Source organism: Mercenaria mercenaria, chromosome 1 (assembly GCF_021730395.1).
Source record: "Mercenaria mercenaria strain notata chromosome 1, MADL_Memer_1, whole genome shotgun sequence".
In the NCBI taxonomy this organism is placed as follows: Eukaryota; Metazoa; Mollusca; class Bivalvia; order Venerida; family Veneridae; genus Mercenaria; species Mercenaria mercenaria.
The window spans coordinates 8,093,688-8,117,198 of record NC_069361.1 but is presented as its reverse complement, the minus strand read 5'-3'; the positions used below and the strand labels follow the sequence as shown (position 1 = coordinate 8,117,198).

The following is a 23,511-nucleotide window of genomic DNA, read 5'->3' as shown; positions in this document are numbered from 1 at the left end:
CATATGTATGTTGTTTATAGATTGGTACGTAAATAAAATTCGTCAAGCAGTCTTTGAAGACAGGGCTCGTCCTTGCAAGCTCCATACAGCAAAGAATATTGCTGTTGTAAGATATTTGATTGATAAGACGCTAGTTACTCGGTGTCCGTCATTTCTTGGCATGTCAACAGGCAGAAGTCATGAGATTCTTACCAAGCACGTGGAATTTAGAAAAGTTTGTGCCCGATGGGGTCCTCACATGTGACTGAGGAGTAAAGGGCCAATAGGGTTAAATGTGCCAAGAAAAGCTTTAAAGGTTCTCAAGTTTCGGTGATCGCACAATGTCACAGCTCCTGACAGGAGATGCGACCTGAATATGCTTTTTGAGCGATAGTGTCGCGTTCATAACAGTGACTGCAAAAATTTGACCGTAAAACAATTATTGAAAAAAGAATTAAAAGGATCAAGATGGTTTTCCACGTACTTTCACTCAAGTGGTACTGTTGTACAAATTCCTACAATGTAAGGAGAGACAGTCACTGCAAAGTTTAATAGCGACAACATGATGAGCCGATAGGCAAAACTAGTATGTATTTTTTTGTAATTAAATACTGTTATAAAGGCATGTCAACTCGTTTTATATTTCTTCTTTACATATATATATATATGTAAAGAAGAAATATGATCTTTAATTAAGTAATACTCGCAAGAATTCTCGTTGTTATGATTACAAGTGCCTGCAGTCACGGAAACCGTAAATAAAATATTAGTTCAGGCATTTTAACGACGATTTCAAGTGGTCGTCATTTTATTTAATCTAAATTTACAACTCAAAGAATTGTTTACAGTCAGTTAATTCTAGAGCTAGAATTTTTTTTTAAAATATCGTTAAAACATGACAATACGGAGAACTGGAAGTGAAATTTATTGGATAAGGTGCAATTGTTTTGATGCGAAGTGTGACTATAGATGCCCTGAAATATTATCTTAAAATGCAGCTTGTATTTCACACAAAAAAGAAAAACACGAATTGGCAGAAATCAGTCCGTATGCGCTGGATGGAAATTCGATTCCGTATCATGCCTGTGCCTGCCTGGAGTATTTCCATAAATCACCACCTTGTAGAAAATAGTTCCTTGTTTCAGTCATCTTTTGGTACCTGTTCTGTTGTGTTCTCTTTTTTTTCAGTAGTATTACATTTATGTGACGGTGGTCAGTTAACCTCACCAGTCTTTCTGTTCCTGTACCAGTAGAAACCTGTTATCCACAAGTTACTGCCAACTACCCAGCATGAATCAAAGGTGGAGGACGAATGATTTCAGACACCATTCCTTTTATCAAATCGTCATGGAATACATACGCTTCGCCCGGGGATGGAACTCACGAACCCGCGTCGCCCGAGGATGAAACTCAGACCCCGCGATCCGTAGATCGGCGCCTTCCCTATTATTTGCTAAACGTTTTGAGATTCTTTAACTAAATCTCAATTATTTCAATAATTTCTGTTCGATGCATTTTGTGTTTACACCACATAAACCCTATCATACCTATTTAAAACCGTAAAAGCTTCTTCTTTTCTGAAGTAAGTTTTTCAAACTTATGCAGAGGAATTTGAAACAAAAGAAAGAATGCCATATCCGTTTTAAATTAATTTAAAAATACAGATATGTTTCATTGTTGCAATACACGTCTGCCATCTACTTAGTTCAGCGGAAAAAACAGAATACTTAAAGTTAGGAAGTTGTAGGTTGACATCCTGGTCGAGACGAAGGGAAATCAGTTGATCTATTGAATATGTTTCATTGTTAAAGTACCTCTGCCATCTACTTAGCTCAACAGGAAAAAACAAAATACTCAAAGTCGGGAAGTTGCATGCTCTACATGGTGATTTTTACTGGAGATAGTATCATGTATCACGTCTAAGCTCATTCATCGTCCACCTCTGATTCATGCAGAGAACTTCGGCGATATATGGCCTTTTTGTGTCGATCCGCTGTAAAATCTAACTCACTCTTTCAGTCACTTGCAGAGAATATAAGAACAAAATGTACAGTAGCTGCTAACACCACTGGGAAGACGGAGGTTGTAGCATTTACTGTGAATTACTTCAAATGAGAAAGAATGTGTTGTCTTTATAGGGAGGCATTCGCTTGTCAGGTGCCTTTTTCAGAGATTTACTGCAACTTAAATGTTCTTGAGAAATAGCATTAAACTCAATTGATGATAAAATATTTTCCTGTAGTTTTATATTGGTTGAAAGTAACTAACTTTTTTGATATATTTCGCTATGTAAATCATCTTTAATATTATGATGGCAATATTCAAGTAGTTGTTGTATGTTGAGTGTCAGATCTATTGGTTTACATATATTGCATGCCATGAAGACAAAAGAAAAACGAACGCACATAACGGTTAATTGTCTGTATGAGCGATTAATGACATATATATTGATGTAGAACACACTTATAAATAACCAATCTTAATAAATATTTCAGATGGTATTTAATCATAATGAAAAACTCATACATGTATACATTCAAAGGGTAATGATTTTGCTAAAAAGATAGGCTGCAGCAGACATATTTTGGATAAAACTTTGGAATGTAGTAATTAATTATTGGTAGTACAGTTAAGTGTGGCAATCATTACGCAGCCAGAACATTTTGCTTTTGTTTCATAAAAAATGGCTGTTTCTAACATTTAATAATCTGTCGAACCTAACAGTTCTGAGCATTGACCCTTTTAGTCCGACTGTTATCCCCGAATATTGCGAGTTAGTTAAGCAGCGAAATAATTTTAGTTCGTATGCTGTCTACCAAAGGATCATGCTTTTCACTTCCCAGTAACTGTTAATTTTCGAACAAGTTCATTTTTTATTCTTTTAAAATTGTCATATATAACATCATTATAAAATATTATCATACTTTTCGTGACCTTGAATTGTAAAGTAGAATATTCAACAACAGAGGAAAATTATATGCTATTCTCCATATAGTTTATGGGAGATCGGAATCAGCATTTTCAGGTTGAAAATCCAGTGAACTAGAATTACCGAATTACACATTATTTCCACATTTATTTAATGTTAAGCAACTATTTGCTTATGGTCAGTGTTAAGAAAGTTTCATTTACAATATAAAAAAGCTTTATTCTACCACATGCCAAACCAACTCAATTAACGCATCAATTAACTAGAACGTAATCACTAACGTCAGGATTACCTATCGGCTTTGACGTAAACGACGTAACTTTGGCATGTAATGGATTTTCCGGTGGCAGCGAAAGAGTTACAGGTGTGAAAACGCCATTTCCTGTATATGGAAATGAAGCTTATATTTATATAATTCATATACACACCATATAAACGACTGTATTCCCACTCTTCCTGTTGCGACCGATCAAAACATAAACCTACAGGTAACAGTTAAAAAACACCATTTTAAAGTGACTGATTTGTTTTGATGGTATGTATATTTTAATTTTATTGAAAGGTGAGCATGACTTTGTTTCTGTATATAATGTGTAAGTCTGAATACAGGTAAAATTATAGCAAAAATACTCGTCGGCGTCAAAAGTACATATTTTCTTGCTTGAAGAATGATCTACATGTAAATCCCACTGTTTCATGGATAAAGAAATAATACTAGTTGGGTAAAATAAAATAAAATAATTGCTAAAATCTCCAAATTGTTTAACTCCGTCAATGAAAGAAGATTCGTCGTGATTTCCTGACTGTATGCATGTTTGCTTGAGTATTGTACAAATGTCTGCGACTTTCGTAAAAGAGACTGTATGCCTGTTAGCAACTGACTTATTATAAAATATCGGCTTTTCCTATGTTCCTATAGTATTTCTTCATAGTTATGCAAACGAAGTTTGAAGGAGGATGGTATATAGGAGTCACCATGCGGTCTACATGCGGTCTCTCTGTTCGGTCTGTCTGTATGTGTGTCCTCGGCTATTTGGTTGTGCAATAACTTAAATACTATTACATCTACCGCTCTCACACTTTACACACAAACACCGACAGTATGTAGTTAATACCCGTTTTATTCTTTTCCTTTTCTCTTTAATGTGACACTTACAGGTAAAACTGGGTCTATTTTTCGTGTCATTGCCATAACTTCTGGGATTCTGAAATAACTTGGCACAAATGTTCACCATCATGAGACGATGTGTCGCGCACAAGACTAGAGAATTTCAACCCATAGAAACCGATACACATCGCAAACTACAATTAATAATCTGTCAAAATATGAACATTAAATGAGGTGATTTGTAGTTATACGGCGCCAGATTGTATCCACTAACCCTTTGTTGACAGCGTCGCACAGTAAACACCTCTATTGTGTGTGAAATTTAAGAGGTAGGTGCAATAGTTTTCAAGAAATCACAGGAACACATTTTTATCCAAAATGGCTGTCAGTAGGCAATCTTTAATCTCATCCGAAAAAAATAATTAACTACATATTGCCCTCTAAGTGTGTGCGAAGTACCAAGGTAGGTGCAATCCCAGGTACCCTAGGTGCGCCTGGACATACAACCGTCGTGTTGACTACCTGCCGTAATTTGACCGTTATTTCTAATATTTGAAATTGTTTACATTTATAGTTACCAAATAACATACAGCTTTCGATTTAAATGTTTCTCTAAAATATTCTGAATGTGTGGATGATATTAAAACAAAGACATGGTAGAACTCACGCCATTTTTAAAACCAACGGAAGTGAAATAAGCAAGGCTTAGCAATGAAAACGACTAAATCCACAAGGACAGATTCCCGGCATGTGCTGTGCAAGCGTTATCGCTGTCAAATGTAAATTTGTTCAAACATAAATCACGACAGGTAGTAAACAGGACGGAAGTATGTCCAGCCGCAGGGTACTTGTGGTAAAAATTCGGAGGATCAATTTGTTGGCAGACAGACAGACAGACGGACGGGGTCAACCTAAGTCCCCTCTTGTCTCATCTCATCGACATTTTGAAGTCGCCAGGTAACATTTCTTCGCGTTACTTCCAAAGGGAATCGACAGACGGTTAATGTCTTGCATGACATAGCAGGGACCCCATGTATACTTTCAGTTTCTAATTCAGTATTTCATGTTAGTACATGTCTGTAAAACCAACACGGAATACTTGCATGTAAACGATTATGAAGCATTCAATTTATTATATAATTAGCTTGGAAAGCGAGCCACAGACCCCTCACCCAATGGATTAGTACATGCAAAGCACGGGGGTTCGGCATTAAATTACATTATATACATGACGACTGATCAATAGAGACAATTCGTTATGTATTTGTTATTTTACTTACGCTCTTAAAGGACAAAAATCGCCTACTGTAGTCGCAAAATGGAATACAGTGTCAGTCGCAAATACGAGTTCAGATCAAATACCAAAATTGGCAAGTCGGCATACATTGAATGTTTTTTACCGACTAGAGAAAAAGTAATTTCTTTTAAAAACGAAACAGATATGCAACATCTTATTTACATATATTTGTGGAGTATGCATGCTTATTTCAGAATACATCAAGGAATACTGGATTGCATATCAATTTGACATGTTATTCATCCGTTTCATGACTTGGTCGAGTTAATTTTCATGCAATGAGTGTGATCAGTCAACATTTTGTCAGCATTTTGTAAACATTACATGTCTGTTTCTTCTATTATATCACCATATATACATGTTTATGTTAGACTTACCGTTAAGCTTAAATACATATACCGACTAAAGCAAAATAATTAATTTTAAGACGATTTCTTACCTTCGGCCTGTTTATTGTTTTGGTCGGTCGCAACAGGAAGAGGGAGGGGTAGTACAGCCGATTTTAGGGTGTGAGATATGAATGATATGATTTCAAATTTTAAAACAAATTCATTACCAGTACTACTTGCTTTCGGCAAAGTGGTAGCAGAAGAATTTGGAAGTTGTGCTGTTTTTATCGAAAACGATTCGCTCGCTGTTACATGTGTCCTTGTCGCACGAGTCGTTGTTGGCACTGAAATTGAAAGTTTTAAGTGATACGAAAGAGGTACAAAAACATTAAAGAAGAGACTGTTTAACCACAAATAATATGTATGCTTCCATAATAAGAAATATACAGTTATGTAAAATAAGGGCTGTGGACCCAGTTATTATACTGCTCTTTAAGCAGTTGGTTTAACCTGCACTTGGACAAGCATGAAGAAATAACACCATTTTTTTATGGAAACATCGATACATCCTTTTGTTGGAAGCAGTTAAAAAATACAATCTGTAAAAAGATCCTTTGGAAGCAAAGAATGCAACCAAGAAGAATAATAGCAGACTCGGTTTGATTGAGTCTGTTCATGAGAGGTTATGAAATGTGCAACACCTTCCGCACACCCTAGCACCGGCTTAAGCGGAACTCTATTACACATATGTTGAATGGACTCCATGATCCCAAAGGACCAGAAAATACAACAAAAACTGAATCCAAAAGACTTATTTCTGCATTTATATGAATAACTCGAAATGAAGCAATGGCGACTAATATTTCAACGAAATGTGAAATGGCGCCCACTAAACGAGAAAAAAAAACTACAACGAACGAACAACAACTCTTTCAATAAAGGTCTCACACTACCAAATTTACAACAGGTAAACATGACCAAATTTATACATGCGCAAAGACACCCCACTCCCCACCTTACTGTAAAATATCACCTACCTAAAATTAAATAATAGGTATATATATCATTCCATATCAAGCATTAAGAAACTTGTTAAATTCCAAAACATGCTTACATTTATGTTTGACAAATTCACATGAAAATTAGAATAGACTTTGACTATTAAATGAACACTTATATGGCATGAAAATATATTGTAAACATCCGTAGTAGACATGTTAATGATATTGACTTAAAAACAAAAACTGCCCAAAAAAAATATTGACACTCCCGACTAGTAACATCTCAGTTCAGTGTTAAGTGGAACAGTTACTTGTCTGAAAGCTATCAAACAAGTTCTGATATGGGCCGAACAGAAGTGTAACACTTGTCCTGATTGGAAACCTTGACCTCGACTTTACGTACCTTATCAATCTGACTAAAGAACATCTCCTATTACGCTACGCATAGGATCTGAGAACGACCTATTCATAGCCTCGTTCTGACGACCCTTTCGCTAGCCCATCAGAGCTTAACTTACAAAATTTAGCAAATCTACCTGTAGCCTTGACTTTTGATATTTACAATTCTTATGTCGGAATGTGTCAGATAGCCGGTTAGCTCAGTCGGTAGGCCACTTGCTTAGTAATAGAGGGGTCCAGAGTTCGAGCCCTGGAATAACTGCACATTTTTCTTACTCTTTGACATTCTAACAAGTCGTTTCATTGGTTAAAATAAATATAGCAATACTGGAAATCCAAAATATACAGAAGACGTATGTGAATGGGTCGTTCTCAGATCTTCGTTTAGAAGATCAAGTACTTCAGTCAGATTGCGTACCTTATCATCATTACTTGAGAAAACCCTAACAATGACACCAATTGGCCAATTATTCCGGTAAACCTCTGTCTCTTAGAAACAGAACATCTCGTTTTTACAAATCAGGTCTACTGGTATCCCATTTTTTCCTAACCTGCGAAGTGTGCACATTTTCAGAGCGCCAACGTTTCCAAAAGAAGTCAGCTAAAGCCTGAACATGTTTCCATGATCTACTTTAGAATCCTATGAATTTTCAAACTGACCTAGTTTTTGTGTAACTAAGGTAGCTCGAGCTGGAATTTCTAGGCTATTGGGATCAGATGACACAGCTACTAAATGACGTCCATTTATTATAGCCATGACTTCAGCCATCAAGGTACACACAACTTGTGTTGGGCGGCCTGTGGTTTTCCACTTTTTATACGCCCGTCTCTGAAAGGGCGGGCGCATTATGTTAAAGGTGGATAATCAGATTTTGGCCATGTAACGGATTTGTTCGAAACTTTAGCATCTGATCATTTACACTCATTTATGTTCACTTAACACTTAATACAAATTAGATTTTCACTGGAGGTATTTTTAAAATTTCATTTTCCTATCCTGGTTGCCCAACCAAGATAGAGTTATTTTATCATAAGTATAAATTTGATAAACATCTTTTGCCTAAGGAAATGTATAAATATTAGACATATTGTAATATATTTGTAAAATATTTGCATTAAAAATTATGTATTTAGATGGAATTCATTAGAAACGCAAGTTTGAAAAATTATTATTACCTCCCTTTGCGCAACCAAGATAGATTGGAAATAAATGAATTCAGAAGCTACACACAGCTTTTAAACTTGCATTTTGGTTCAGATTGTTCAATAGTTGATATGTCTATCAAATGCAAATGTAAAACTAGACATTCTATCGAAATAAAAAGAAATACCCAGCTTTTTATATACTTTCATATTAAAGGGGAGTAATTACAAAATTTTATAAAAATAATAAAATATACATTTCAAATAGGAATCTAACTCTATGTAATCGGTCTTTTTGTTCCTTAAATAATTCTCTACCAGAATATACAAAGAGTAAAAAATGTCATTAAATGTTGTTTAAATGTGATTGACCACCTTTAACACCCGTGGCGGCGGTGGCAGCGGGCGGCGTCCAAAGTATGTCCGTTCTCTAAGTCGAACAGTTTTCATCGGATCTTCACCAAACTTGCTGACAATGTTTGTGGACATAATATCTCGGCCAAGTACGATAACCAGCCAAATCGTCTTAGGCACTCTCGGATTATGGCCCTTGAATTACTCGAAAAACTGCGAATTTAGCCTTGCCCGCTCTCTAAATCCAATAGTTTTCATCCGATCTTCACCAAACTTGCTGACAATGTTTGTGGGCATAATATTTCGGCCAAGTTTCATAATTAGTCAAATCGCTCCAGGCACTCTTGGATTATGGCCCTTGAATTACTTGAAAAGCTGCAAATTTAGCCTTGTCCGTTCTCTAAGTCGGACAGTTTTCATCCGACCTTCACCAAACTTGCTGGCAATATTTGTGGGCATAATATCTCGGCCAAGTTGGATAACCAGCCTAATCGCCTCAGGTATTCTTGGATTGTGACCCTTCGTTTACTTGTAATCCTGTAATAATGACCCGACAGAATACAGAATGTGTGTATACATATTTGGGAATAAGCCATCCCCAGCAGTTGCTACCTATGGTTTAAGAAATTCGGTCCAAACTAGTTTTCCAGGTTTTAAGTATTATTGACGACGTTTTATATGTCGAATGTCGATGGCGGTCTAATTTCGTTATCCACCACAAGGAAAGCCGTTGATTTCAGGGATGACCTCATGAAACATTTGCGCCTTCACAAGATAGCATCAGCTGTGTCGAAGTCATGAGTAGTTTTTAGTCAGATGGTATGGCAAAAGATTTCCGGCAGCATGATTTTCCAGTTGATAACTTACTTTCGCATTTTTTTTTAGGTTTTTGCAGTGGCAGTTGGAGTCTGACTGTTTTGTTTTTCAGGTTGTCCTTTACATGTAGGGGAGTTCTTTCAGTCATAAAAAGCATCTATGTCCCCATAGGTTCGATTGCTCCTGTTGTGATTACTGGAAAACTCATTCTCAAGGATCTCATGCAAGAGACACATGACTTGGACAAGTCCTTGCAAGATGACAAGAAAGATCGATTGGAACAGTGGGAAAATGTCCCTCAAGAGCTTTAAAAACGTTTTCATACCTCCTGCGTACCTACTGGGTTCCAAAAGGTTTGAACGGTTTTTTTCGCGGGCACGTCTAGTTCCAGCACTATGAACCTCACTCGGGGCGTTGAATTCTTCATGTGAGGAAGCCATCCAGCTGGCTTACGGAAGGTGGTTCTACCCAGGTGCCCGCTCGTGATGAAATAATGCACGGAGGGGCACCTGGGGTCTTCCTCCACCATCAAAGCTGGAAAGTCGCCATATGACCTATCATGTGTCGGTGCGACGTTAAATCCAACAAAAATGTATCTTGATTCACACAGTACAGACATTAAAGAAGCAATGTGGTTGCATAAGTTGGCATCGGTGCTCTCTTTCAAAATCGGTTGACCTTCGCAGAGAGGCTGAGAAGGTTGATGTCAGTTCTGTCCAGGTTGATGCATTATCAGAAGTTGCTTGCCTCTTGTCCGACAAACCCCTACCAAAATATAGTACTCCTGTTACCCTCAGTCCAATCTGAGACAAAGACAGAATTGTCAGAGTAGGTGAATATGGCTTCATTTCAGGTAGGAGAAAAAGGTCCAGTTATCATTTCCAAGAGATCTCATTTAGCGTTCTGCTCTTTCGACATTTTCATCAGTCAGTCTCCCATCAATCGGAACATGGACTCCAGTGGAAATAAGTGATAAGTTTTACTTTAATGGGTCATGATAAAATTCTGATTAAAGCATTTTAAATATATTGATTATTGTATACATATATTTTACTGTACAAGTTATATATGGTGTTTTATGATATTATGCCTGAATAAATTTGAACTGAATTACATCAAGGGTTCCATCTGATTGAAAGATCAGTGCGCTCAGCTGGAAATTGGATAGTAGTTGGCAGGAAATTAGTTTTTTCTGTCAATGCTTCCTGTTTTCTATGCAAAAGATTTCGATGGAAGATTGCTACGCAGAAAACGACTGATCGCCTGTCACCTAGTCTAACCTTTACTTATGTTGGGGCAGATGCCTTTGGGCCTTGGTAGGTGATATCCCGTAGAACGAGAGGGGCCATGCTCACAGCAAGTGATTGGGTATCATGTTTTCATGTCTTACGACCAGGGCTGTACACAATGAGGTGGTTGAATCCATGAGTGCCCCTTCTTTCATCAATGCCTTGAGAAGATTATTTGCCCTTCGAGATCCCGGTTTATTAAGGTCGATAAAGTCAGTGCCTTTAATATTTTACCCGCTATTAGTCAGTAGGTAGCGCGGTCTACGACGCAGGGTCGTGAGTCGACCTCGGTGGGTATGTTCTCGTGACTATTGATAAATGTGTCTAAATCAGTAGTCCTCCACCTCTGATTCATGTGGGGAAGTTGGCAGTTGCGGAGAACAGGTTTGTACTGGTACAGAATCCAGAAACACTGGTTAGGTTAACTGCCCGCCGTTACATGACTGAAATACTGTTGAAAAACGGCGTTAAACCCAAAACAAAACAAAGATAAAGGGACAAATTGTGGGAGCTGCCAATGAGTTGTCCTCTGAAACTGAGTCGGTTTATGTTGGAAGATGATGAAATTCAGCATTTTCTTACTGACAAAGGCTGTGTGTGGTTGTTCAGTCTGCCTCATTCGTCCCACATGCGAAAAACCTATCTCATGAAAACACAAGAGTGCCAGACTGTCACAAAATACGCCCGTTATCGAACTTGGCCTAATTCAGGAAGCATAATCCTAGAGTGCCTAGGGCGATTTTCCTGATTATTTTACTTGGCCGAGATATTATGCCCACAAACATTGTCAGCAAGTTTGGTGAAGTTCGGATGAAAACTGTTCGACTTGCGGACAAGGCTAAATTCGCAGGGATTTTAGCAAATATTCTCGATAACCCTCATTGATCTTAAAACAATAGAACATTCTATCAATGTCAGCTGTGATTGCAACAGCTTCTTTCCCAAAACGCAAAAGGATGCCCAAGAAGCTATTGGTAAGATCTGACCTAGACAAAAGAACATCATTCAAAGACAATTCATGATGCTTTGCCGGTCTGTCAGAAACACCCCTTATTCGTCAGGCGTCTTGGGGTGGTAAACCATAAAAATCGGCAAATACCGATGTTCCGAACCTTGGGTAGGAGGAGCAAGTTCAGCATGTCCTGTCTATGACACCTTTCATAAAGGTAACAAAATGACCCATTTTCTCAGGGTTCTTCTTCAACGACAAATCTAACCTCCTAGCTCTGTCCCAAACAATTTGACGATTATCTGGCAACATGGGTCGAGGACAACGAAAGGGGAGTGGGGCCGTCCCTTTGTCCATCAAGTTTAAAAATTCTCTATCCTTTTCAGAGAGACCAACTTCTTCATCGTCAGAACTCCTAGTGAAAATACTAGAACCTGTATCATCTGTATTAACCCTTTCTACTAAATGTAAGTAACTAGGACAGGGCCTACACAAGGATGCTCTCCCACTGGGCAAAACAAATGTCTTATTTACGGAAACAGTACCATCAAGGTGAACCCTACCAAGGCAAGCCTCGCCTATAATCACCCAACCGAGAGCTGCGGCATATGGAGCATCCCTTTGACCGAGTCTCTGATCTAACACGCCGTGTGCCTCCAACAAATGTCGACCAATTAACAAGGAAATATCTGCGCTCTCATCTAACTTAGGTATGCTTGAAGCAATGTCTCGAAGATATGGAAAATTGTGGCCCACAGGGGACAGTGGGACAGGGATCTCATCTGTATTGTCTGGGATCTCAGAACATTCCATGACCGTTGACAAACTGAACCAAACATCCCCATCAAGAGATTCTATAACAAGGTCACTTGCACTCTGACCGCTACTAGTAACAGATATTCAAAATGTATCAAAAACTACTCTGACCATGAACATTAAGGATCGACTCAGCGAGAGTCCTATTGCTCTGCTCATCCAAATGGTAAACAGTTAACCTGGTTTCCAGGATTAGCTAGACTATGAATATTGACCAACACAATCGTACAGCAAGACTTTCCTCTAATTGTACTACCACAAATCTGAGTACACCTCGGTGAACCTGCTCCCCACCGTGTCTAGGTGAAACCTGTTCCTCACCGTGTTTAGGTGAAATCTGCTCTACTCGGAGTCTGAGTGGAATCTGCTAGGCCTATCGACATACACTTTAAATAAAATCTGTAAAAAGATCCTTTGGAAGCATAGAATGCAACCAAGACGAATAATAGCAGTCTCGGTTTGATTGAGTCTGTTCATGAGAGCTAATGAAATGTGCAACACCTCTCACGCCCCCTAGCACCGGCTTAAGCGTAACTCTATTACACATATGTTGAATGGACTCATGATCCCAAAGGACCAGAAAATATAACAACACTGAATCCAAGTACGGGGAGACTTTTTACAGCCGCCACACGGCACTTAAAGATTGCTGTTGTGATAGTTAATAAAATCTGTAAAAAGATCCTTTGGAAGCAAAGAATGCAACCAAGAAGAATAATAGCAGTCTCGGTTTGATTGAGTCTGTTCATGAGAGGTAATGAAATGTGCAACACCTCTCACGCCCCCTAGCACCGGCTTAAGCGGAACTCTATTACACATATGTTGAATGGACTACATGATCCCAAAGGACCAGAAAATATAACAACACTGAATCCAAGTACGGATTACCATTATTACACTGACTAAGCTGGTGTTGTGACGAGAAACACATGAAACAGAGATTATTTTCTCTGAGAACCTTTCATTTCTCATCAAACGACATCCTATTAAAATTTCTACAAGTGTCTAGAGTGACTTGAAGGATTGTGAAGTGGACAAACGCCTTGTTCGCCTTTAAACAGAACATGGTACCTGTTTTCTTAGTGACTTCATTTACAGCAGTTACTAAAACTTGTGCAATGCAGTGCATAAACGAAATGACAGTATAAGTTATGCCTTTCTTAAACAATGCCGACACAACGCCGAAGCAAGTGTCACCTTACTATAAAAGCAAATATTTTCGCTGGATCATAAGTAAGTATATTTGAAATATTGAGTATGATCGCGTGGTTGTATTTTCGCGAAATGTTAAAAAGGAATAATCTGCTTGTTTCGGCTTTTTATGTCGGGAGTACATAAAAGTTACACATCGCAAAACATCTACCGATAGGATGTTTTAACCTTGACGACCCTATACCTGCAACAAACATGGCTTTACATGTAACTTATATCCAGGGGCAAAGATGTCAATGTTTGTTTAATTAAATGCAAACTAAACAAATTATCATATTACTCTAAATTAGTTTGTTCCGTTCGTCTCAAAAATACTGTCCTATAGTTATCACGGAAACAGTAAACACAGCCAATTTTTGTAAATATTGCCGTTTCCCTTTTATATATTTGGGAAGGTTTGTGTAGTAAAGAGATTTGCTTGATTAGTATTATACTATTAGTAAATGGTTAATATTCACGCGAGGATTAATATTCGCGAGGTGAGTGGTCTCGCAAATATAGCGAAAATTAAACCTTCGCGAACATGTCTGCTGTCGCACGGTACTATGTAGAAAATCCTGCTATTTTGAGATTAGTGATAATCGTTTCAGTTTTGCACTTGATTTGTTACTGTTGCTATCGTTGAAAACTTAGCCCTATGTACCATCTCTGATCAGTGTCACGTGCGTTTATTTCTCTGAAATTTCTACAAGCTATTCCGAAAGAAATTTTGATTTGATAATTTTAAACTTACAAAAAAAATCGACTAGCTTTACTGAAAATTTTAAATGTATTTCTCAAAATTACTCGATTTATCTGACGCGAAATTTCGACATACTAACTCGAACTTTCGACTTTGTATCTTGTCTCCTGATCTGCAAAATTTTAACGTTCGTTTGTCTGTCGAAAAAGGTAAAAATGTAAAATGAATATAAGAATCTCTCACTGGTAATAGTTACGGATGATTCGGTCCCATAGCAAGCTGTTTAGGCGGTAACAACGAGAGTTTAATTACATACAATACCCAGTAAGTAGAGATCTGAAATGTAACCAGGACGTCACACAGTATCTGAATAGATCTATACTTAAATAGCCAAGAAATATATCTATATGTCCTTGTATAGTATGGTTATAATGTTCTTGTCGTAAGCACTCGAAATCAGTTGGAAAATATTTTTGACATGATAAAAACATTGAAATGTCTATGTTTGAAAACTACTCAGTCATCTTCTTTGACCTCCCTTTAAACTTTAATAAACTGATCTTGGTTTAAAATGGCAGTCAGAACATGGTGCTTTCAAGCGTTAGCCAAGGTCCCTGATATTGGCCAGGGCGTTTAAATTTACGCCAGGCTAATAAATAGCACATGCCTGATACTTATGCCTGACCTTTTGAATTGACCTTAGGCGCTAATAGGTTTGTTTAAAAGGGCTTTAATATAAAGAGCACCCGCTACATATGGCATTGTCAAACTTTTATTCAGAACTAGAGTTTATCATTATAAGTTTTGTACTAAATTTGATAAGCACCAACTTCAATATGAATGTGACGTTACAAACACAAAATTTCATACAGTTTTTAACAATATGATGTATATCTGGTGCCACATGTTTGCATAAGGACTAATGTTTAAGGCCTTTATAAAAAAGTACTTCATATAATTTGTATTTGTGTCAAGAATGTCACTTAAAAAGTAAAACAGAAGATTCTGTTACCACGTTGTTTTAAATGGATGAAAGAAGTATAAAATATATACTGAATAAAATACTTTACCCATTTTATAAGAAACATTGAAATCTTTGAGAAACCTGCTGCAATCTTCAATAGAAACGTACACGGATCCGTTGATTACTTCTGCAGCTAAACAAAAAATTACACTGTCAGACGGTCCATTGACAATACTTAGATTTCTGATGGCACAGTCGTCTGTCTGTAGCATATGACTAGAACTGTTTCTCAAACAGCATGTTTTCTGAAGTATTGAAATAGCAATAGGTTGACAATTCCACAAAATAGAAAAAATATAAAGATAGATATACGGTTTAAGAGGAAATAAAATACATTTCTCTCAGGCATTATCTCCCGAAAACTTTTGCATTCTTTTTCTCTCGAAAAATAAAGACACTATAAAAGAGAACATTCATGATATTTTAATTGAAATGTTGTTATATCAGAAACCTTCGCATGTTGTGTTGGGGATAACTCAAAATGTACAGAACTCGGACGGATTTCTTCAATCTTCGTGACATATTGTTATTACAGAAGTTCCTTCTGGTAATGGATCTTTTAACTGTTAATGCAAAGATAGGTATCTGATGTTAAATCTTTACACATTTCTTTCGCAATCATTTGAGCCAATAACCACAATTGCTGGAATGTTTTAAGATTTTATTACTATTAGAACAATTGTTTCCTGAAATGTTCATTTTGGTCGATATGACGATTAATCGACCCAGGAAAAGTGATATCAATCCAGGGAAATATTAGTTTTCCAAGGTCAATATATCCTCTTATCTTGCCTCCTACAAGTTTCTTGCATTTCTATTGGTCAATAGACGTCACGTGGAGACAGGATATATTCCATATCCTGCTAGTACATTTCAGATATGAATTTTGATTTAAAAAAAATGGCTGCCGCTTTGTTAATTTACAAATTATTACATAATAGCGTGTAAGTAAAGGGTAGTCGGCAAGATAAAATCGTTACACAGCTTGTTGGTGACAGGATACGCGATATACGCTGTCGCCTGATATGGATTTCCTCGACAGCGTATATCCCGTATCCTGTCACCAACAAGCAGTGTAACTAATAATATCGACCGTACCTTAAAGGCAATAATGATATAATACAGATTGTTTATAATGCATATTTTCATTGTTTTTTTTTTCACTGCAGTGAAACATAATTATTCTCTATACTTTCACTGCACTTATTTTCTAGTTTACTAGAACTATGGTATGATACTTTATGGTATTAATACAGAAGAGAGTATGCAATATCTTTAGGCTAAAGCATATCATCTGTCATAAAAATATGTAAATGTTTTGTAAAAAATAATTGGCATATACACTTGCGCTATCTTATTAACAAATTGCACACCTTGGCCACTTTACGAGAGAGAGAGAGAGAGAGAGAGAGTGCTCCTGAAAGATTATTTATTTAAATAATTTTGCTAGCAAAAAAAAAAAGGAATGAATCATATTTTTAAACCTAGCTGCGTTTATTTATCTGCCACAGAGACAATACTAAAGTATTTTTTCTTTCCCTAAAATAAAACGATCCCTTTGACGAGATGATCAAACTTGTAAATGCAGTTTTAACTCTTACCCTGCTAAATTTCTATAATGAACTTGTCCATCATTCAATTTGGACAGAACGATTAACTGTCAAAAGGGGTGCCTAACAAAAATATACTGACTGAATATTCGTGCAGTCTGATCATGATCTACACTGGTTGCAAAGGCAGAACCAATCGTGTCCAGCATGATAAGGGTTAAAATAATTATGTCCATATTCCAGAATACCTTAACTATAGGCAAGTGACAAATAATCAGAATTGGCAATAGATACAGAAGCTTTGTGGTACAGTAGTTACTTGGAAGTAGGACAACATTATAAGACTGTTCTTTGGAGCTGGTAAATGGATTCAGAATGTTTATATTGGTTCAAATGCATTTATTCGTGAACATTTATTCTTCTTTTTTTAAATAAAACTTCAGAAAATAGACAACCGTTTCCTCAACGATCTGAATTCAACATTTTTTTCCGGATGCAATATTCATGGATACATGTGCAGAAGCTGAATTGGATAAGCCAACGTCCGTTCTCCTTAGCTGTTCCGTTATAAAAAATCCTTGTTATAATTGTAAATATAGATGTGACGGTCTCACATACTTGGTAAAATTATGTTTATAAAAAGTCTTTGAATAAATATGTCGTTTGTAGATATTTTTGTTTCCCAAAATACTTTGTAAACAAAAGTGATAAAAGGAGTCGGACATAGTTTTATTTCGGCACTTACATAATTAATCAAACTTCATTATAGCCATCTATTCGTCATGAAGTATGACGAATACGTGTTTGTCAATACAAATGAATTTAAGTATGGACATATTTAATGCGTTACATTTACAACAGCCAAAAAAATAACAAAATAACCGGTGTCTTATAATATTATTTTTTACATTTGCAAAGCGATTATATTTAAGAAATACTAATACAAACTGTGATTTGTTATTGAATAAAATCATGGGGCCTCAGTGACCGAGTGGTTGAGGCCGCTGACTTCAGATAACTTGCCCCTCACCGATGTGGGTTTCAGCCTCATTTGGGGCGTTGAATTTTTCATGTGAGGAAACTATCCAACTAACTTAAAGGAAGGTGCATGTTCTCCACCCACCCCCCTCGAAATAGAAATGAATAAATATTTTATTTCAATATTTCATAGTTTGGAGTTCAGATGCGAAGGAATTATATCACGAGGGCACAGCTTTATTGGGCCGATAAGCTAGAGGATTTACTGACTGTACTATAAGAACGCGCTATTGACAAGGTTAAAGACATGACTTTTTTCTACATACGTTATCCGCACTGAAAAGTATGAAGATAAGATCTGACGTCATAGGGCAGGTGCTTGAGCATGTCCTCACCATTTCAATTACACTGTCATTTGTCGATAGACTTCTCTCACATGATTGCTCTACAAAGAATTCATAAGCTTTGCCATATAGTTGCAATTAGTCATTTATTGAAAAGTTTAACTGTACATTTCCTCTAATGGTCATTATAATCGTTTAATATGGATGCATGTGTATAATTTTGAAATATTGCCATATAACCTACATATATAGTTTCATAAAAAGACATTTAAAATACTTGCAAAATGTATACATTGTGTTTCGTATAGGCTTCAGATGCATTGTCTGTTTTGGTGACGAGTACATCTTCGACTGTGCATGTATTTAATGGTAAACCAAATAACCACATGGGAGAGGTTAAGATCACTGAATATTCAAACATTTGCCCCCTCAACATGCTGGATTTGAACTTCTGCAATATCGATTTTAATTTCGAAGCCACCTAGATTCTACAATTTAGATCTTAGCTTCTTTCCATAAACATGTGCGTGCTTTAAATAATAGTTACTATTTTGTCAGGTTTGAATGACGTACGTCGCTGTGAGGTGTCATTAAGTGACTTTAACCATAATCCACCCCTCCTCCTTGCCAATCCCCATCCCGTCAAAGAAAAAAAAGAAAAACAAATTAAACCGACTGTTGTGTTCAGAGGCACCAATATATATTTTTACAGCATAAAAATTAGTTAATCAATCATAAATTAAAATATCCTACCTTCCAACGCAGATTTTGTCCATGATTTTATGATGTTTATGTTTGTAAAATTAACTTGGAGCAGCTGGTCGTACCGGAGGTGTTTCTTCCAACTCCACCGACCATAAGAGTATGTATCTAACGTAGACCTCCAATTGCTACTGCATGGTTCTAAAATATTATTTAAAAGAACAATCGTATTTCAAATAAAAGCTTATTTTGGTATAATCTACTCCAATCCTCAGTCTGCTCACAATAATTCGTATTATATCATTGCATATACAAACAATATTTGATGTTTTCGTGTCTGTTTGTCTGTCTGTCCGTCTATCTGTCATAAATATTCGCTCAGAATACTTAAATGACACTGCTGGTTGGATTCCATTTTTGTGTGGTTCTGTGTCAAGGACAAGTTTGCATATTCTCAACATTTACGAACATGATTAATGGCACTTTTAAATTCACATTTTGGATTTGGTTTGTCCGGCCTCCTATATATTCTGTGGGATTCGAAAACACTTCTTTAGGAACTCTTCACCATTTTTTTCGGATTACTTTTCTGAGTTCAAATTATAATTGTAGGGGCTGGTTCTGCTATTTGTCAGTGTTCAATGGTTGAAACATTCCTTCTTAAAGGTAACTTTAAAAAAAGAAATCTCCGGACTTCTTCCTGATTAATTAATGGATTCTAAATAAAATTTTCAAGACAAATGACCATTTTTTGTCGATTCGCCGTAAAACCCAACTCATTCACTCACTCAAGCCAAGTCTAGTGGTGCATATTTTATATATTTCCGAGTAAAGTGATTCTTCGTGGAATTATAGACCTATGAAATATTAAATGAGTAAACTCCGAAACTTCAATACAGCTGTCAAGTAAACTTGATATAATGATTCAGTATCAAGCGTAGTTTCAAATATAATCAGCGTGCTCCAGTTGTCTGTCTGTTTACTGAGACTAACTGTGCTCGAAACCTGAATCAATTCTAGTTTTTGTTTGTTTGTTTTGGGTTTAACGCCGTCCGTATTACAACAGTATTTCAGTTCTGTAACGGCGGGCAGGTTCCTGGATCCTGTACCAGTACAATCCTGTTTTCTACAAGTAACTGCCAAATTCCTTACATGAATCAGAGGTGGAGTACGACTTATTTCAGATACAATGTCTTTTATTAAATCGTCACGGAGAATATACGCCTCGCCCAGGCTCGAACTCGCGGCCCCGATATCTGTAGATCTGCGCTCTCCCTATTGAGCTAAGCGGGTAGTAGATACTGAGTATGGGATGCCATTTTCTTTAGGCAATCAAATAAACAGCCTTAGTAAATGCTTATTTATGTCTCTCTCTCTCTCTTCCCTTCACCCCACTCCCCCCTCCTCACGCTGGGGGAGACATTGTTTTTGCCCTGTTCGTCCGTCCATCTGTCCGTCCGTCACACTTCATTTCCGATCAATAACTGGAGAACCATTTGACCTAGAACCTTCAAACTTCATACGGTGGCCTGTCTTTTGGAGTAGACGACCCTTATTGTTTTCGGGTCACTCCATCAAAGGTCAAGGTCACAGGGGCCTGAACATGGAAAACCATTTCCGATCAATACCTTGAGAACCATTTGACCCAGAATGTTGAAACTTAATAGGGTGGGTGGTCATGCAGAGTATATGACCCCTATTGGTTTTGGGGTCACTCTGTTTTTCAAGGTCAAGGTCACAGTGGCATGGACATGGAAACTCATTTCCAATCAATAACCTGAGAACCACTTGACCCAGAATGTTGAAGCTTCATAGGATGGTTGGTCATGCAAAGTAGATGACCCCTATTGATTTTGGGGGTCACTCTATTAAAGGTCAAGGTCATAGGGGCCTGAACATGGAAACAATTTACGATCAATAACTTAAGAACTACTTGACCCAGAATGTTGAAACTTCATACTAGGATGATTGGACATGCAGAGTAGATGAACCCAATTGATTTTGGGGGTCACCCTGTTAAAGATCAAGGTCATAGGGGCTTGAACAGGGAAAACAGTTTCCGGTCAGTAACTTGAGAACCACTTGATCCAGAATGTTGAAACTGATGATTGGACATTCAGAGTAGATAACTCCTATTGATTTTGGGGTCACTCTGTTAAAGGTCAAGGTCACAGCGGCCTGAACATATAAAACCATAGGCTGATTGGACATGCACAGTAGATGACCCCTACTGATTTTCGGGTCACTTTATTAAAGGTCAAGGTCACGGGCCTGAACATGGAAAACCATTTCCGGTCAATAACTCGAGAACCATTTGACCAAGAACCTTCAAACTTCATAAGATGATAGGACTTACAGAGTAGATGACCCCTATTGATTTTAGGGTCACTCCATCAAATGTCAAGGTCACAGGGGGCTGAACATGGAAAACTTTCCAATCAATAACTTGAGAACCACTTGACCCAGACTGTTGAAATTTAATAGGATGATTGGACATGCAGAGTAGATGACCCCTACTGATTTTGGAGTTACTTTATCAAAGGTCAAGGTCACTGCTGTAAGGAAAACCGATTCTAATTCATAACTCGAGAACCACTAGGCCAAGAATGTTGAAACTTAGTTGGATGATTGGACATGCCAAGTAGATGATCCTATTGCAGCCAACCATCAGTGTCTCTTTGACTTTCGCTTCTGTCCCCTATTGACTTCTTGCATATATGACTATGCATTGGGGTAAACATGCACTTTTCTACAAAAGCATCTTCTAGTTCTCAATAAACTCCAATAATAGCGAATTCCTAGCGACGCTTTAACCGGAGATTTTAGTAAACGTATCTGGAACAAAGTCATTGTAAAATTAAAAGCAGGGAATTACTTATTCGACGGGGCCGATACCTGGTAAAAAAAATCAGAGATGGAATATGTCTGAGACAAAATGCAGTCATAACGAGATTCTCTTAATTTAGTAAATGGTTAAAATTTTAAGTAACTTCAAATAATTATTACATCCAACAAACCTGCAGCAGGATCAAAGCAACAGAGACTTGCTACTTTGCGGCACTTTTCGATAGTTTTGCCTTCCTGCCCATGGTTTCCGCACATTTTGTAAGAAATTCTATTACTTTGTTCCGGTGCTCTGTATACGTTGGAATCGTATGTTAACGGTATTTCAAGAATATAGTTTCTGTTGGATCTAAATTAAAAGGGAATGAAATATGTTACGGCCAGATCATATAATACTAAATTAGGAATGAAAATGGTACATAAAACATAAAAAACCGCACACGAAGTAAACTTCGTGCTATTAAATATTCTTCATTCGGTCTTCAGTAGACCTTTTCGGCGTAAATATATATGTACACGTACATGTATTATGTACTTGGATAAAAACTAGGGTTTTCTCAAGACAAGAACGAAAAACGTGTTATTAGTTATTAATGCCAGCAAGTCTGTTAGTGATGGCATAGTTGGGTTAGACCAACATAAGTCCTGATCTTGCTTATCGCCACATTGAATATTGAAAAATTTAAAGCATTTTACTTCGCCTTCAAAATATTCTAGAGTGATCGAACATATTTGCTCCTTCTTCCGCCTGACCTCTGATTTGAACTCCATAGTTCTGTCGCCCAATGTGATATGATTAAACAAGTTTGCAGCCATAGGCATTTTATAGGCGATTTGGAGCCATCACATTATTCATATCTATATTAAGGCGATGACCATTAGAAAATCGGGGGCGTGCGTGGCATAAAAGTATATAAATACGTATTCCGGTTCCAACATTTAAGTTATATATACTAGTTGTCCAGTCTCAGTTATAAAGAAAATAAATTTTAGGAAATATATTCTAAACAAGAGGGCCATAATGGCCCTATATCGCTCACCTGTTATCATTGCACTTAAGGACAAGAAGTTAAAAACATTTAACCAAAAAGAAAAAAAAATCGTACAAGGTATAGATATGTCAAAATACACCTGAAATTGGAGGTACCATCCATGTTGTACCACAGAAAAGTGGTCTCGGTTTTTCCCTACGGCCAATAATAAAAAAGTTACTAAATAAGCTATTTATAGTAACATAAAAGGGAAGTAATAAAAAAAAATATTGTAAGTGAACAAAAGAAGGATCTGCCATATAAAAACAAGAGCACTGCAATGCAACGCAAATGCAGAGCAATATACACACAAAACAAAGTCATATGACAAGTGTGACCTTGACCTTGAAGTGAGCCATCCGAAACATGAGCTCTGCACGTCGTTTCGATGAGGTGAACATTTGCGTCAGCTTTCTTTGAAATCCTTCAAGGGCTTCAAGAGTTACAGAGCGGAAGGGAAATTGCTAACTAACAGACAGACAGACAGACAGACGGACGGACACCGAGGCGATAACATAATACGTCCCTTAGGGCTTATAAAAAGGAATCGAGATCTTATGGTGATACAAGGTGTGTGCAAGTTTGGTTAAAATCAAATCATAAATGAAGCTACTATTGTGCAGACAAGGTCAAAATAGCTAATTTCGGCCCTTTCAGGGGCCGTAACTCTAGAACCCATTACGGGATCTGGCCGGTTCAAAAAAGGAACCAAGATCTTATGGTGACACAAGTTTT

The 23,511-nt window shown here is 37.2% G+C and overlaps 1 protein-coding gene across 2 annotated transcripts in view; it reads right to left on the bottom strand.

Annotated features, from left to right (window-relative positions):
• The window catches only part of LOC123545054 (uncharacterized), a 49,880-nt gene that overhangs the window by 4,939 nt on the left and 21,430 nt on the right, over positions 1–23,511 (bottom strand). For both annotated transcript variants that reach the window (XM_053539011.1, XM_053539014.1), the window contains exons 3-7: positions 21,919–22,094; positions 18,953–19,102; positions 18,182–18,300; positions 15,374–15,572; positions 5,870–5,986 (exon numbers count right to left, since the gene is read on the bottom strand). In XM_053539011.1, the coding sequence (XP_053394986.1) occupies positions 5,870–5,986; positions 15,374–15,572; positions 18,182–18,300; positions 18,953–19,102; positions 21,919–22,094 (761 nt within the window). The remainder of the gene's footprint in view (positions 1–5,869; positions 5,987–15,373; positions 15,573–18,181; positions 18,301–18,952; positions 19,103–21,918; positions 22,095–23,511) is intronic.